The sequence below is a fragment of the Marmota monax genome, unplaced genomic scaffold (genome assembly GCF_021218885.2).
Source record: "Marmota monax isolate L192 unplaced genomic scaffold, Marmota_monax_Labrador192_F-V1.1 WCK01_AAM20220418_F8-fsc00005, whole genome shotgun sequence".
In the NCBI taxonomy this organism is placed as follows: domain Eukaryota; kingdom Metazoa; phylum Chordata; class Mammalia; order Rodentia; family Sciuridae; genus Marmota; species Marmota monax.
In genome coordinates this window covers 4029504-4046999 of record NW_026692254.1, presented here as the reverse complement: position 1 = coordinate 4046999, position 17496 = coordinate 4029504, and the positions used below count along the sequence as shown (strand labels likewise).

General features: G+C 40.7%; 1 protein-coding gene across 3 annotated transcripts in view; it reads right to left on the bottom strand.

Moving 5' to 3' along the window:
* Nucleotides 1-5123: 5123 nt before the first annotated feature.
* Nucleotides 5124-17496, bottom strand: part of Kat14 (lysine acetyltransferase 14) — a 36771-nt gene continuing 24398 nt past the window's right edge. For 2 of the 3 annotated variants that reach the window (XM_046434590.1, XM_046434599.1), the window contains exons 7-10: nucleotides 10790-10926; nucleotides 10174-10349; nucleotides 8672-8862; nucleotides 5124-5851 (exon numbers count right to left, since the gene is read on the bottom strand). In XM_046434590.1, the coding sequence (XP_046290546.1) occupies nucleotides 5678-5851; nucleotides 8672-8862; nucleotides 10174-10349; nucleotides 10790-10926 (678 nt within the window). In that variant the 3' untranslated portion in view covers nucleotides 5124-5677. Of the gene's footprint in view, nucleotides 5852-8671; nucleotides 8863-9885; nucleotides 9933-10173; nucleotides 10350-10789; nucleotides 10927-17496 lie in introns of those variants that run through there. The other variant, XM_046434607.2, reaches the window with a different exon arrangement.

Below are 17496 nucleotides of genomic sequence, written 5' to 3'. Positions count from 1 at the left end.
ATGACCCCTTTGGGCCTCTTTCATAAGAGCACTAATCCTACTCCCCAAGTGCTCTCTTCCCCAAAGCTCTACCTCTTAATATCATTGTTTTAGGGATTAAGTTTCAACATTTGATTTTTGCAGGGGACACAAATATTCAGAACTTGGTCCCAACTGGCCAGGAAGAATATGGACAGGGCAAGCGGTGGCTGAAGTTTTTAGTGTGGATGATGCATTGGTAGTGAGTGGTGCTAAAGGACATGGCTGGGGGAGGAGACTTGGTACCTCTCCATATAGCTGGGGATCAAACCCAAGAACCCAAAGCCTGGTGCATGCAAGTGCTTTACCCCCTGCTTTTAGACTAACAGCTTTATTGTGGTTTTAAGTGATACAGAAGCTCTAAGCTGTAGGAGGGTCTCCTGCAACCGACTTGGAGGTCACTACAGCTACAAATGGATAAATGTGAGGCTGTGACCACCACCTCCCTGGGCTTCAGAAGCCTCCCTCTTCTTTCCTTGCCTACCCCCACCAGCTACTCCTGGCAGCACAGGAACCTTTAGCACATAGCCCTATCCCAGACACTGTGGGCAACACACAGCAAGTGCTAGAAGCTGGTCATATGACCTCTGCCTGTGGGACCACTAGGCCAGCTAGTGGATCCCACTCTGCAAAGGTCCATGATGACTGCACACAGGAGCTGATAGTAAGCAGTTACAGGATTTTTGCAAACTGCCACAGTCTGGCTGGGCACAATTCAGGAGCCACTTGTCAAAAGAAACGAACTTTTAGAGCCACACACGCCAAACAAAACAGCTCCTCAGGAAAAACCCTCAGAGCCCAACTGCCGCCACCGGCTTCCCACAAGCCTCTCCACCTCCCACAATCCTCCTGCTCTTGAGGCCCATTGGCTGGGTCGCGTGGGCGGAGCCAAAAAGTCCCCCAATGAGCAGCTCCGTGGTCTGAAAGGGCAGGGAAACAGCCCAATGAGCATCACCACAGAGGAGCTAATCAGCTAGATGTTGCTGGGGCACTGTGAGCCAATCATCAGCTGGCAGTCTGAAAGTTTGCTGAGGCCCCTTCTGCTGTGGCTCTCAACAACAAACCATTAGTAAAAGCTAAAATTATATACATTTACAATTGAATTAATCATATAAAAAATAAAGATGGAGCTGGGGAAGGTAGCTCAGTGGTAGAATATGTGTGTGTGTGTGTGTGTGTGTGTACCATGTGTGAGGCCCTGGATTTAATCAGGAAGAAAGAAAGAGAGAAAGGGGGGTGGGGTGGGGAAGAAGATGAAAAAGGAAAACAGAAAAAAAAAGATGATATTCAAAATTTACAACACAATAGTTACTTTACTACACATTACTATTATCTGTGTTCTCACGCCCATGTATTGTTTCTACCCATTGTTGTCTGTAGGATGGAAGTGCTACTATGCTTGTCCTACTCTGGTACAGTAATATCACATTGGTGGCTAGGAATCAGCCACAGTGAGAGTATTTATACCCTACAAATCAGAAAACGCTACACATCAGGACTTGATTTGTTGCTCCTCTCCCTCTCCCTTCCTCACCCTGTCAATGGTCAATACCCTCCACATGGGCTTTCCTGAAGCCATTCCATTGACATTAGTCATTTTTCATTACTATAAGGTATCTGAGGCTAGGGAGCTTTACAAAAAAGCAAAGAGGTTATTTAGCTTACAGTTCTGGAGGTTCAAGGGCATATCATATCACTAGCATCAGTTTAGCTCTGGTGAGCACTTGCATGTGTAAGAGCATTTGTGGGAAGAAGAAATCACATCTACAGATAGGAAGCTAGCTTTCCCATCCATACATATGAGAGATGGGTTCCACAGTGCCTTCCAAGGACACACCCTCCACTGGCCTAAGGACCTCCCACTAGGCTCTGCCTCTTAAAGGTTTCACATCACCTCCCACCAATGCACCTGGGTACAAAGTTTCCAATACATAAAACCCTGGGATATACTCAGACCATATTCAAGCTATAGCAGCATCTCTGATGGCACAGCCACAGGCCGATTTCCAGCTTCTTACCTAAGCCACCATCAGTTTTATCCTCAGCTCATACAATCCAAACTTACAGACTTTGGTTACTTTTGTAGGGGTTCCTCAGACATAAGGGAACCTGTACAATGTTGTAAGGTTCTAAGCAGTAAGAGAGAAAGAAGGAGCTAGGTGCAGTGAGAAACACTTAATTTGTGATAAACAAAATACGCATGTCAAATTTGAAGAGTGAAAAAAACCAAGAGGTATCACTGAGGTCTCTCACTCCACTGAACCCCTGATGCACACAGTTTATTTCCTCTATCATTCATTCCACATGTGTGGAGCTGCACCCTGTGCTAGCACTGGAAGTAGATGTGAGTCAAGCACACGCAGGTTTCCCTCCCACCTCCCACTCCTCCTCCTTCAGGGTTTAGTCAGAGCAGGGAAGGCTGTAGCCTCTGCCACACTGCCCAGCTTTGAATTAAGAGTCCTCTATTTGTGATTTTCCCAACCTTGGTGAGCTTGTCACTATAAATCTAAAAGGTAGGTATTATCAACCCATTTTACAGATGAGGCAGCTGAAGTATAATATGCACAGTTAACCTGTTTTTAATAGATGATAGTGATGTTTCTTAGGGTCAAGTATGTACTAATGGACCAAGTCTGTAAGGTGAGTGTGTTCTAATGAAGTATTATGACCCTATGGCCATTCCCAGTATTGAGATACATTATTCTTTATCCCAATTTCCTGCAATTACATGCCTGAAGAATATCCTTAATCACAGTGTGCAATGCAACCTAGGGTTGTGGAGTTGACCTGGGAGCTTCTCCCTAGGGCTGGGGATGGCACAGGAGACAGTTCCAGGAGAGACTCCCAAGGCACAAGGCACTGTGGCTTTTAGATGATGCACACTTTACAGAAAAGTATGTTAACTATATTTAGAAAATTCAAAATTAAGGTTCCAGCTCTCAAATATCCTGCTTATAAACAGGACTCAACCTTCCTAGAAAGTCTGGGGAAATAGGGACATCATTAATTCTGGTCACACTCCTACCCCTACAAGGTACTGAGGGGCCCAGCTGACTATAAAAGTCCACTTCCAGGGGACAATCCAAACTCCTCAGGAATATACAACTCTAGATAGGGTTCCTCAGCTTTTTAAAACTCATGACCATTTTTGTGTCATGAAAAAAAAAACAAAAAAAACCCTTCTCCTTGTTTGAAATTTCAAAGTAAATTAGGACTGCAAATCTATCAAAACATCTTCCATAAGACTAGTTAAGCATTTATTATGGTGCTAGTCCAGGGGAAAGTCTGAAGAAGGTAGATCAAAATCAACAGCAGCCCCATATGCCTACATTAGGAAATGGCCCCACCCCAGTGCCCAAGCAGGGACTGGATTCAGGTAAGGAAATTAGGCTTCCTCCAGGACTCCTGCTGAGAAACAAGGTCAGGTCCACTCCTCACCTTCCCCAGTTAGTCTTGCCCCACAAAGGACACCTCAAGGACAAAAAGTTAAACCACAATGTGGGACATTCCACAGGGTGACTGATCTGGTTTCTGTGACAAATCAGTGACAGGGGGAATAATGAGGCAGGAAACTAACTGGTTATAACATGGATCATGCCTGGCTGCTGCTATAAACCAACCAACTGTGAAACAATCCAGATGGCCTGACTACAGGTTGACAATGAGACAATTCCAAAAATGTGTGTTTGGTTAGAAGAATGATAATAAGCATTGATTTAAGAAAATATCCATAGTTACATAATTCAAATATGATATATGCATGTATGGAAATGTTACAGCAAAATCCATTAATTTTTACAATTAATATGACTAAATAAATATTTTAAAAGGTAATAGAAATGAAAATTTAAAAAGACAATATCCATATTTGTTAAAAATATCTACTTAAATGAGTAGTGATAGAATGTATGATACTTGGGATTTACTTTAAAATATTTTTTCAGCATCAGGGGCTCTTGCTAAGTGTTGAATATGGGTAGCGGTGTTCTGCTGTGTCATTCTCTGACTTTGTGCATGACTAGAAATTTTCATAATTAAAAGATGTAAAACAAAGAGTCAATTAAAGCTGGGCGCTATGGCACATACCTATAATCCCAGTGACCGGGAAGGCTGAGGCAGGAGGACTGCGAGTTCAGTCAGCCTCAGTAATTCAGCAAGGCTCTAAGCAACTTAGCAAGACCATCTCAAAATAAAAAAATTTAAAAAGAGCTAGGGATGTGGCTCAATGATTAAGTGCCCCTGGGTTAAAAAAAAAAAAAAAAGTCAATTAAAGCAACCATGGCCTTCTTCAGCTCCATGAAATTATGGAGACAATCACCTGAGACACTCTCTGCAACAACAAGTCTTATCATTCACACACAACAGTTACAAGTTGGTTTCTATGTTTGGAAAAGGTTGTTTCCTCAATCTTACTTGTGGGGCTTACAATTCATTTTGTCAACAAAAAAATCTTTGAAAGGTAGAAAACTCCTGGAAGTAAGAGAGCAGGAGGAAGAAAAAAGACACGAGGAATGCTGCTAGGAGTTCCCATACAATTGAAATGGAGCCTAAGGGACTTCCTCAGGTACAGAACAACTGGCTGACCATCTGGACACAATATCTTTATTTATTTTTATGTGGTGCTGAGGATCAAACCCAGTGCCTCACACTGGCAAGGCCAACACTCTACCACTGAGTTACAGCCCCAGTCCAAGAACCTCTGCTCTTAAAGAGGGTTAAAAAGCCACCTGCTGGACTGAAGCCCTTCCCATGGGTTGTTAATACAATTTTTATTTCAGAATATCTGATAGTTTTAGAAATGTTCTCACTGGGTCCCAAAACACCAGACTGACAGTCCATCTCCAAAATCCACAAACACACCAAGCAGCCTTGTCCTGTTGATGGGGCAAGTCATATCCATGGCAGGTTCTGCTTGTAAACACCTCCACCTCCACTTATATATTGCAAATGTCCTGGGCATGCCAGGGGAGGCAATCTAAATGGCAGCCTGCTCGACCACTCGGATCCCCTACTGACTTCTCAGACCACGGGGAGAAAGAGATCCCTCATTCCCAGGTCTATCTCTGCAAACAGATGCCAACAGGTACAATAGATAAGGCAACATGTAGACACAGACATTTAGTTTATTTTTCCTGGCAGTGACAAAAGTCAGCAAAAGACAAGAACTTCAATGCCCTAGAAGTCCTCCTGGATCTAATGTCAGCACATCACTGGCTGGGAACAGGGTGGGATCCCCTTTTTATAATCATCCCATAATTTCTCATCCTAGGACACAGTGCTTTCTTGGGTTTCCTGTCCTCTCAATAAGGACACACAGATTCTCTCTCACCAAGAATATCAATCTAGAAGTTCTTTTATTCTCACAAGCTGTCAGGTGGAGGGAGGGACAGCAGCAGCATTCAGTTTTAGTGAATGGTGGAATCCAAGATGTCAGTTGAAGGTCGCTCCATGAAAGACTGGAGGGTGACTATGCTGGAGGGCTGTTCAGCACTCACTTCATTGCCTGCTGCTTGGTTCTCCCCAGTTGAGGTGTGGAGGACCATCCATCTAATGGCAGAGGAGATCTGAGCTCACTATGAAACCAATAACTGCCTGCAGGACTCTGTGAATACCTATTCCCTGATAGCCCACACATTTCTCTGGGAAGAGCTGGTTCACATCAACGCCGGAGCCTCAGAAAGAACGCATGTTTACACTCTGTACTCTCCAACGGGTAATATTTATCATAAAAATCTAAAACATACTCTTCAGTCTTGAATCCAAACTTCTGGTAGAGCAGCATAGCGGGGTTGCTTGCTGAGACGTGAAGGGTTACATCCTTGCCCATGCAGGTCTGCCAAAAGAGTGGAAAAATACAAGATGAAAACAAAAAGGCCTGAGGGAAAATGAGTAGGTGAAGAAACTCTTTTAAGCGTAAGCAGTTAGTTATGGAAACTGGGGAAATAAGGGACTGAGGCCGAGGCACCACAGTACTTAGCAACGGCTAGAAACCGAAGGACATTTTGCTGCTGATCTAAACATTCCTAAGACTAAGGAGATAATGAAAATCTGGGCATTGTTTTTGTTTTCCTCTGAATCAAAGGGTCAAGGGAGATATTTTATTGTCTACTTATAATTGAATTACATTTAAATGTCAAACATATCAGCATCAACTCTATGACAACCTTCAAGAATTAGAGACTGAGATAGTTCTACTTTTATAAACTAAATGTCATCTCATACCCTGCCCCGCCAACATACAAATTCCTCCCTAGACGTGCTAGAAAAGGTGCTAAACTACACACATAGATACTAAATATTAAGAATTTTTTTTATTAGCTACACATGACAGTACAATGATCTTGACAATTCATACATTTGAATCAAATGGGGTATAATTTCTCATTTTTTTGATTGTACAGGTTGCAGAATCACATTGCTCAGTCACGTATATACATACAGCAATAATAATGTCTATTTTATTCTGCTGCCCTTCCTATCCCCCCCTTCCGCTCTCCTCCCCTCCCATCACTTCTCTCTATCCAATCTAATGTGACACACTGCTTTTTTCTTTTTCTCCTCACAACATCATACATGACGATGAGGATCTCCTTCCATCTTCCGTGCAACTCCCCTTCTCCCTCCTTTTCCCTCCCATCTTTCTTCCCTATTTAGTGGTAATCTTCTTCTCATGCTCTTCCTCCCTATCCCATTTTGAGTCATCCCCCCACCCCTTATATCAGAAAAGACATTTGGCATTTGTTTTTTAGGGATTGGCTAACTTCACTTAGCATAATCTGCTCTAATGCCATCCATTTCCCTGCAAATGCCATGATCTTGTTACTAAATATTAAGAATTTAATCATAAAACCTGAGGACCTTGTCCAGACCCTCTGAATCCCAAATCCACCTTCCATCCCTCCAAAACTGACAGTATTTGCTTCACAGAAATGATATTCCTGAATTTTGCATTGGCCTAATCTTTGAGGAAAAGGGTAATAATTGTTCTGTGAACACAAGACACTCTTAGGTTCTTTAACCAGCTACACAGAATAAGGTGTTCCAAAAGCCAGAGAAATTAGGAACTCGTTTTTTTCTTTTTTTTGTACCAGGGATTGAACCCAGGGGTGCTTCCCCAGTCCTTTTTATTTTGAGACAGGGCTTTACCAAGTTGCTGAGGCTGGCCATAAACTTGTGATCTTCCTGCCTCAGCCTCCCAAGCTGCTGGGATTAAAGGCATGCACCATTACACCCAGCAAGAAGTTGTTTTTTAATGAGGAAGGAACGGGGACTGAAGTTGACAGAGTCCTGAGATTTCTAATCCATGATTCCCAAGGCCTCTCTGTAAGCACTCTGAAGGCCACCTGGCAGCTACCTTCTTTTCTCTGCTTAACCCACAATTTATACCCAAAGCCATTTTGGGGGACAAAAGAGCCCTGCCACTATAACCAGGACAAGGGCATATTGAGCTTATAAAGTAAATTTTGTGGGGTGATGTTAGTGTTTTCTAGATGACAAATACACATCACCTAACCTTGACAATCACCAAGTACTACCAATTGAGCCCCCTGAATTTAGGCCCTGGGATTGATGATCTGAATGGGGTGCAAGATACATACATACAAAGATGAACCACTCCTCCACCCATTTAGCAAAGATCACCTCCATGACAGGTCTTATAATCAGCACTGAGAACACACACTGAGATGTCATCCCTGCCCTCCCTACAGGCCCTTTCTGGTAACACAAAAGGCAGAGAACCCTATAGGCACCCTGCAGAGAAGATCCATTCTGTGGGTGGGATGTGGTAGAAATAACTGAATGGGTCTCAGTTGAAACATAAGTAGCACAGGTTAATTGCTAGGAATGATTTCTTGAGAATAAAGCAATTTCTAGCAAGATGGTTTTTAAGGATCCTACCAACATTTGGGAATTATTAATAAAGTTTCATTACAAATTGGAAAAGAAGTGCCATTAAAAATTGGAAAAACATTTTATCATCTCCAGCCTCTCTTTAGAAGGAATCCTGGTCACATCAAGTTTACACTCAGTACTCTATACTAAATACTTCCTAAACAATAGTTACCAGAAACATTACCAGGGAGAAAAATAATTCCTTGGAGAGGGGAAATTATTGCATTTTTATTTGACATTAGCATACAAATATGTGATATATTTTCTTCAAAGATAAAAGAGATATATCAAAGGAAGAATTGAATATTAGAATCAAGTTGTAGAAGGGTCACAACAGTTTATACAGTGATAGCCAAATTAAAATAAATAGACTATATGCTATTTATTGATACAGTTGTGCTAAAATATTACAACTACTTAAAACAAAACAAAAACTTCTCAGAATTTTGACAGTTTGAGTCCAAGAGCAGCAGCAGTTACCAGTATGGATAGCACACATACGTTACAGTCTTACATTTAGGTGTTTTGTTGTTTAATTTATGACATATATTCACAAAATGGTTTCTCTGAAACCAGGGTTTGAACAGTAATTTTATTTTAGGGGGGGCTCTTATAGCCCCGAGTGGTAATGATTGGCTTCCTTTCACTTGGGCTCTGAGGCCCCACCACTGGGCTGTGCTGGACAGGACCACCTCGGCTTCATGACTCCAGGTCATTTAGTGGAGCCCTGAAAGGTAAATCAGGAGCACAGACCACTTGCCTGAATCAGATGATAGATCATGAAAGTTGCAATCCCCGCTCTTCTCCATTCAGGATGGACAAACAGAAATGAAATATATGCTTCATTATATTTCACATCAGGAACCATGAAGCCAAAAGCAATAATGACTTTTTTATAAAGGACGACTACACTGAAGTCTGGATACTGCAGGCACTCAGACAGGTCAATGCCTAAAGAAAAGAAACAACCAGAGACTCAAACTGTGTGCCTTTTGGAATTAAGGAACACCAAGCTGTTCAATTTGTACTTATAGCTATACCTGCATGCTAAAAAAATCCCAAAATTGGAGGCAAAGATATTACCATAGATACCACACATTCAAATCACAAAAATGAATTTTAGAAAATATCAAAATTAACATAGTCTTTTCTAAATACATATGTTAAAAAGATGAGAGGCAGGACAGGTTGGATAGGAGAGAGCGCTCAGGTTCAGAACCGGACACACCTGGCTTTGACTCAGCCTCCTCTACCATGTGTGTGACTTGGCACATTTCAAAATGTCTCAGGGCCTCAGTTCCTGCAACATGTAAGCAAGGAGCATACCCAGACCTGACAGAGCTGGGTAAAGATCCCAGAGAGTGTCCATTTCATATTACCCCTTCCATATACAACTTATAAGTTTTTTATATAAATGCTACCTTTTATAATAAAGAAGTAAAATTTAAAAAATGATTCTGTGCATGATGTATGAAGGTACCTAGCATAATGGCAGAAGCAGCAGATGCTCCCAGAATGCTACTTTTGGCCCCAGTACCACTCCCAGAAGAATGAGCACAGCTCTGCCACCACATGCATTATTACATGATTATTAGGCAGTAAAGATGACATGGCTCTAAATCTTGGTGAAATCCTAACATCTGGAAGACATGGATTAAATAATCCTTTAAGTTTCAAAGCAGATCCAAAACAACATGTGTAATATTTAGCAATTAAAATGTGTTCCTCTAATTGATGGCTCTGGTCCTCAGAGACAATTTTGTTAAGGCTGATAAGATAACAAACCCTACTGGGTTTACTTTTATTCTCAAAGTCCATGACTGAGGTATTTGGACTTTTAAAAACACCTTTTGGCAGTACTAACACTCACTAAGGAACAGCTAAACCAACAAAGCATAAAGAACTATTAAGCCAAAAACAAAAGTGTCCAAACGCACCCAAGCTACCAGTCTGTGTATCTTTGATAGACATTACCTGGTATCTAAACATAGGTAGAAGCAAAACAGGATGAATCTTTTATTCTGGAAGCAGAGACAAACAGGGAAGAGAAACAAACAAAAACACTGTTTATTACTTTAATTGCTGGCTTCTTCTTGATCTTAGGAAAGTGAGAGGCATTTATAATTTAATATTTCTATGTTAGTAGAAACAAACTACATGAAATCATATGACTAAAGGTCTTAGGGTCATGTGGCATACACTAATTTAAAAAGGTGAACTATATAGAAAATTGATCTGCCTGGTTTGGAAGGGGGAACATACCAGGCCAGAAAAACTCCTGACACATAGAGTTGATCGTTGGGATGTGATTTGGTCGGACATAGCAGTAATCGAGAGGTGCGTCGGGTTCAGGTATCCAATGAGGGTCACTCTTGTGCAGGTGGGAACGAATCTGTGACAGAAGCTGTAGTTTGGGTGGCTTTGTCTCATAATCACGCCTCCAGCAACACAGAAAATAAACAAATTCAAGTCAAGAAAAATAGCTTATATTATTCCTAGCTAACTCACACATACTTTGATCTACTTTAAATTTTAAACTAATTTACACTGCTCTATATGATAGACTCATTATTCGAAATTATCCTAAGCCAGTCTGGATACTGGCTCAACTGAGACATCTCTGCATTTTTTCTCATTTCAGAGACTATTAAACTATAAGATTTAAAATTAAAATGATTAAGATAATCACAAAAAATCTACTAGTTGATTTATCTTTGTTTTATAAAAGGACCATCTTGTCTGTAAAAGGACAGCTGAAACAAAGAAAGGATGGAAGAGCACCCAAATCAGAAGTTTTTGGTCACAGAAAAATGGAGTGCAGAAAGCACAAACATTACTCCCTGTGACACACTCAACACCACATCTCTTCCCCATATACCTGATATAGGGTTTCAAAATTCGAGAAGTATAAGGGCTGACAATACTTTGGTCCACAGCCATATCTTCTGATCCCACCAAACGATACAAAAACTTGGTGGTCTGATGCCGAAATCCTTTCCTGGATGGCAAGGCAGTCTATGTGAAAGAAACGTGGTTATATAAACATAAAATTACTCAAAGGATTGGTTAATTTCCATATGTAATTAGTACTTATGGTATTTCTATGTGTCAGAAAGTAGGTCTTTCTGCATTACTTATTTGGAAAGCTCAAATTTCAGTTAAAACTTTGTAGACAACTTTTGCCAACTAGATAACAAAAAACTAACCCCAGTTATAATAAAGTCAAAATGATTTCTAAAAATTTAAAAATCTTAAGTCACTTGAGTGAAATGCAGGACTAAACACTGGATTTACAGCTTCTTTTTGTCTATGTTATATTTTAGCCAGTCTCTAAATACTAACCAGCACTAGCATCTAGTAGGTAACATACACATGGGACATATTGTATGACTACACTATTATGCAATGTGCCACAGGGGCCAATTACTGCTGTCCTTGTGTATGGGTTTTCTGAAATATGTCAATTTTTCATGAGCCAAACTGACAAAAATGGGAGTGAAAACAAATCTCAATTAGCAGGGAGGCCCTCTCAGAGGGAGGGTATCCTAGCAGAACTGGGGAACTTCACACATTCCCTATGAAGCCCAAGAGCAGCACTGAAGGCATGCTCTTCTGCAATGACTGCTGTTCCAGAGTCCTCATTTGTGTAGTAACAGAACATGTGCAATTAGGGTTTTATAGCAAAGAGCTCAGAAGTAAGATTAAAAGGCACATTTATAAAGTGGATTGCCAAGGGTTGGATGAAGTTTAGAAACCTGAGTTGTTTTTGTAGAATCAGTTTTCTCTTAGCCTAGAAAATAACTTTGTTGAAAGAAGAGCAAGATTTCTTCCTTCGTAATTTGCTCTTACTTTCCCAACCTGGACACCAAAATTTTCAAAAGCCATCTTTGAAATTCTTCCAAGGCTTAAAGTAAGTTTCAAAGTAATCATCCCTGTAGGTATAAGTGGCTCCTCATATCCAAAGGCACAGTCAATTGCTCCTCCCTTTCAATCTGGGTGGGTCTTATGAATAGTTTCGACCAATCAGAAAATGAGAGAAGTAACATGAACTTTGGAATCTAGGTCTAAAGACACTGGCAGCTTCCCATATCTCCCTCTTTGAATTGGCATGCATGTGCTAAACCAGTGAATGACTAGCGGCCACATGGAGACAGACTCTGGAAAAAGAGAAGTATTCTGGGCATTACAGTCGCAACCCAGTTCCCTAGCAAGTACAGCCATATAAGTGACCCCAGTCTTCAGCACTCGAAGTTAACAACGCAGCTGAGCCCAGTAAATTCACAGAATCAGAGGAAATATTAAATAGTTATTATAATAGGCCACTAAATTGGAATGGTTTATAATGCAGCAACAGTAAACTAACACACTAGGCACTTAACAGGTAGCCCACAAAATACTCAAAATACCTGGTTAGTCTCAAGGTGGGTCCTGTGGCACCCCCTGGATGTTATAATGCTTCCCAACTTTCTTCCATCTCCATTGCTTTCATCCTATGCTGAACCAACTTACACTCTGCCTGGACCACCATCACTGTTTCCTGTTGGTCTCTTTGCTACTACTACATCGCCCCACATTATCTACTGAGAAGCCAGAATCTTCTGGGCATGGTGGCTATAATCCCAGCGATTCAGGAGGCTGCAGCAGGAGGATCACAATTCAAAGCCACCCTAGGCAACTTAGCAAGGCCCTAAGTGACTTAGTGAGACCTTATCTCTAAATACAAATTTTTTAAAAAAGGGGAGAGGGCCTAGAGATGTGGCTCAGTGCCCCTTGTGTTCAATCTCCAGTACCAAAAAACAAAATTAAAAAAAAAAACAAAAAACATAAATTCACATCCTAAAAAAAAAAAAAAAGAAAGAAAAAAAGAAATATCCACATCCTTTGATCAAAATTCCCATGGTAGTTTCCCACTATATATTCATGATACAATTCAAACTCCTCAATTGTGACTTGCAGGATCATGTAGAATCTGGTTGCATTACTCCTAAAGCCTCCTCTTCCACCCATTAATTCCTCCGCCATCACCATGTTCCAGGCATACAAACCAGCCTTACTCCTGCCTTTGGACTTCCCTGACCTTCAACCCTGAGCTTTCTTTATTCTGGCTTCTCTTTGCCAATCAGGACTTAGTTCAAGTGTTACCTCTACTAAGAGGCTACCTTTAACCCCCCAGAACAAAGTGGTGCCACTGCCCTCTGCTCCTCTCCTCTACCACAGTACTTGATTTGGATCAGGAGATCTCTGTGTTGATTAAACTAGTCACCATCATCTCTCTGCTTGAGGAGGTCAGCTCCATAAAGGCAATCTTAACTCTGCAGTATTCCCAGGTAGACTGGTGCCTGGCACATCTTAAGTACTCAAGTTACATCTGAATGATAAAGTGGGAAATGACAAAGGGGGAAAATACAACCCAAAGTCAAATAAGTATGAACAATATTATATTCTTCAAAATTCTAATTCTAAACACAATGGAGAGCTAGATTGGCTGCTGGATCCATTCCAAAACCCGACCTGGGAGAATACAGGGAAGATGGAACACAAGGCTGAGAAAAGACTTGGGGAGCTCAATAGTGCTGGGACCTAGTGAGGCAGTGAAAGCAGAACACAGCTCTCCGCCAAATGAGGCTGGGAGCTGCCTGGTTACACAACCTCTCTCCCAGTGCTGCTGTGAATACATTACTGAAAATCAACTTTGTCAGCCACATTTCTGATGGAGGATTATGTCACAGCAGCACTGGAGTCTTCCTGAGGTAGAGGGGAGACTCCACTGTGGACAACCCTGAGCACTACATAATCCAGCAGTGACAACAAAGGGAGAAAAAGGCAGTCCCAGGGCCAGTGGTGCTGTGAGGACCCTTGAGAGGTGAGGCTGCCTGATTGGAAAAAGGTGAGGATGGAAAGTGGGTTAGCCCAGAGCACGCCATTTTACCAAACTTGCCAAGAGGGTCACAAGCTAGGAACATGCCTTTATTTCTGCCAGGTGTATGCTACCAACAAAGATAGCTGAAAAGACTGAGGAAATAAGAGTTCAAAGAGGAAATACCAAGACTCGTAAGTGAGTACAATAAAACTAAAGGAGTATAACAAACTATTGGAAAAATAATTTACCAAATAAGAATTTTTAAAAAGCACAATAATTGTCATTAGGAAAATACAAATCCAAACTACAGTGAGATACCACTTCATACCCACAGATGGCTACAAAAAAAAAGACATAATAACAACATGGTGAGGATATACAGAGAAATCAGAACATTTATACATGGTGAACAATGATGCCCCCACTCTGGAAGACAGTCTAGCAGTTCTTCAAAATGTTAAACATACAGTAAACCATCTGACCCAGCAATTCCACTCCTAAATATACACCCAATCAAAACATATATCCACAAAAGCTTGGATACAAATGTTCACAGCAGCATTATTCATGATAGCCAAAAGGCAGAAACAATCCCAATGTCTATCAACTGATGGAATATTAAGCCATAAAGAGAATAAAACTTGAAAACATTATATAAGTGAAGAAGGTGGTCACAAATCATATGTGACTCCATTTATATATATCCAAGATAGGGAAGCCTATGAGGTGAAGAGTAGATTAATGGGGATAGGAGTAGGGATTTGGGCAGTATAAACAAAAGGGCTCAGGGTGTTTTTTGGGGGTGATTAAATGTTCTAAAATTGATTATGCTTAGACTCTGTGAAGATATTAGAAACTTCTAAAATGTTCAGTTTAAATGGGTGAATTGTTTGGTACATGAATTGTATCTCAATGAAGCTGCTACAAAAGCAAAAGCATAATGAATAAGACTCCAAGGTAATGGAGGTGTCTGGAAATAGGAAGGATTAGTTATGAAGTGTTTCTTATTTAATAACTGATATTAAAAACACGGTTGCTGAAATAAAGCACTCAGTGAATGATGGTAGGGAAGGTCAAGGAATTATTTAAAAAGCCAAAGGAAGAGAAAAAAGATGTACTGGTGTTGCTGGGCACAGTGGTGCACACCTACAATCCCAGAAACTTGGGAGGCTGAAGCAGGAGGATGGTGAGTTTGAAGCCAGCCTCAGCAACTTAATGAGGCCCTTAGTAACCTAGTAAGACCCTGTCTCAAAGTGGGGGGCGGGAGGGGCAGAGGAGGAGATTTTGCTGCAATGTGGCTTGGTGGTAAAGCATCCCTGGCTTCATGTCATCCTAACAAAAAACTGAACAAACTGAAAAGTCAACAGCTCTTCTTAGATCTGCACCAGAAGTGAGGTGACAAGGCACACTGCTGCCCCTCAAGTTAAAGAGAGAGACTGGAGCAGAAACAGGAATCAGTATTGGGGCAGGAAAACCTAAACTATAGTTGAATTTCTGGAATCTCAGTGTGGTCAAGGCAGAGACAATTCTAGAGGGCCCAGACTGAGAGGGAACCCCACACTGTTCTACGTTTTATCTCCAAGAGTTGGACCAGGTTCTCAAAGTGAAGATCAAAGAACCTCCTAAGCCCCACATCAGCAGGGGAGGGGGAAAAGGAACCACTTTGAAATAGGATAGAGAACTTTGTTCTTAACGATGCCTTCTCTCAGGAAAAATTATTTTACTAAAGCCTCACCCACAGGGGTTTCCTCAGTGGATAACTGGCCTTAGAGAAGAGATAATACCCAACTCTAAAACTCCAACACTGTCTAGTCATCCCATTGATTGAGAGTTTCCCACTGATTGGGGAGAAAAACTGAGAAGCACTAGAGAAGTTCATAGCCCAGAGGCACAGGCTCTCTAAAAGACTGAGACCTAAATCACAGGACTATAGAACAACTAACACTTCCTGGCACCACTAACAACTTGTTACTATAGTTCATCTTATCCAAAACATCATGTTTGGCTTTCAACAAAAAAAATACAAGGCATACTAAAGGCAAAAAACACAGTAGGAAGAGATAGAAAAAGCATTACAACCAGACTCAGATATAGTAGGGTTATGTGGGAGTTATTAGACCAGAAATTTTAAATGACTATGATTAATATATTAAGGGCCCTACTAGCTGGGCATGGTGGCCTACACCCGTAATCCCAGCCATCTGGGAGGCTGAAACAGGAGGATTGAAAGTTCAAGGCCAGCCTCAGCAACTTAGTGAGATCCTGCCTCAAAAATAGAATACAAGGAGTTGGGAGTATAGCTCAGTGGTAGAGCACCCCTGGGTTCAATCCCCAGTACCCCAGTACCAAAAGAAAGAAAGGAAAAAAAAAAAAGTCAAGGGCTCTAATGGACAAAGTAGACAACATGCAAGAATAGATGGGTACTTTAAACAGAGAGATGGAAATTCTAAATATGAATCAACAAGAAATTCTGAGACCAAAAGCAAATAACTGAAAAGAAGAATGCTTTGATAATGAGCTCATTAGTAGCCTGGACACACAGCTAAGAAAAGACTCTCTAAGCTTGAGGACATGTCACTAAAACCTTCTAAAGTTGAAATGCAAAGAGAAAAATGTCTGCAAAAGAAAGAATGGAATAGAATATCCAAAATATGTGGGACAAATACAAGAGTGTAACATATGCATAATACCAGTGAAGGGAAAGAAAAAGAAAAAAAGAATTGCAGCAACAACAACCCCTAATTAATGTCAGACAGCAAACCACAGATCCAGGAAATCTGGAGAACACCAAGCCAGATAAATGCCAAGCAACACCTCTGACTTAAAGTCAAGAGTTGCAAGCAAGTTAAATGACAGCAAAAACACTTAAAAATGCATTAAGATAAAAAATGGAGAGAAAATCTCGAAAGCTTCCAGGAGAAGGGAGAATTTTAAAAGGAGGCCACAATGAAATAAGAATAAGATTGATACTGGGGCTCTCAGAAGTAAAATATATGTAAGATGATAACAGAGTTATAATTTCAAAATGTCAGAGGAAAAAAAAAATCACAATTTTATATTTAGATATGCTATCATTTAAATGCAAGAAAGAAATGAAGATATCTTAGACATACAGATTTTCAAAATTAACCTCAAAAAGACTGCATTTTAAAGAACCCTAGGAGGAAGAAGTCCAGCAAGAAATTAATTTGAGAGGAATAATGAGGGCTAGGGTTATGGCTCAGAGGTAGAGCACTTGCCTATCATGCGTGAGGCACTGGGTTTGATCCTCAGCACCACATAAAAATACAATAAAGATATTGTGTCCACCTATAACTAAAAAATAAACATTTAAAAAGAAAAAAAAAATAATGAGCCAGGCATGGTGGTGCACACTTGTAATCGCAGTGACTTGGGAGGCTGAGGCAGGAGGATTGTGAGTTCAAAGCCAGCCTCAGCAAAAGTGAGGAGCTAAGCAACTCAGTGAGACCCTGTCTCTAAATAAAATACAAAATAGGGCTAAAGATGTGGCTCAGTGGTCAAGTGCCCCTGGGTTCAATCACTTTAGTATCAAAAAAAAAAAAAAAAAAAAAAGAGAGAGAGAGAGAGAGAAACCAGAGAGAATAAACAATGTAGCAAAATTTACTTACCACTTAAATAAGTAATGCAAAGAAAAAATACAAATGAGAGCATGCAAAAATATTTTAGTTTGGGAAGAAAACCAGATGACAACATTAAAAAATTAG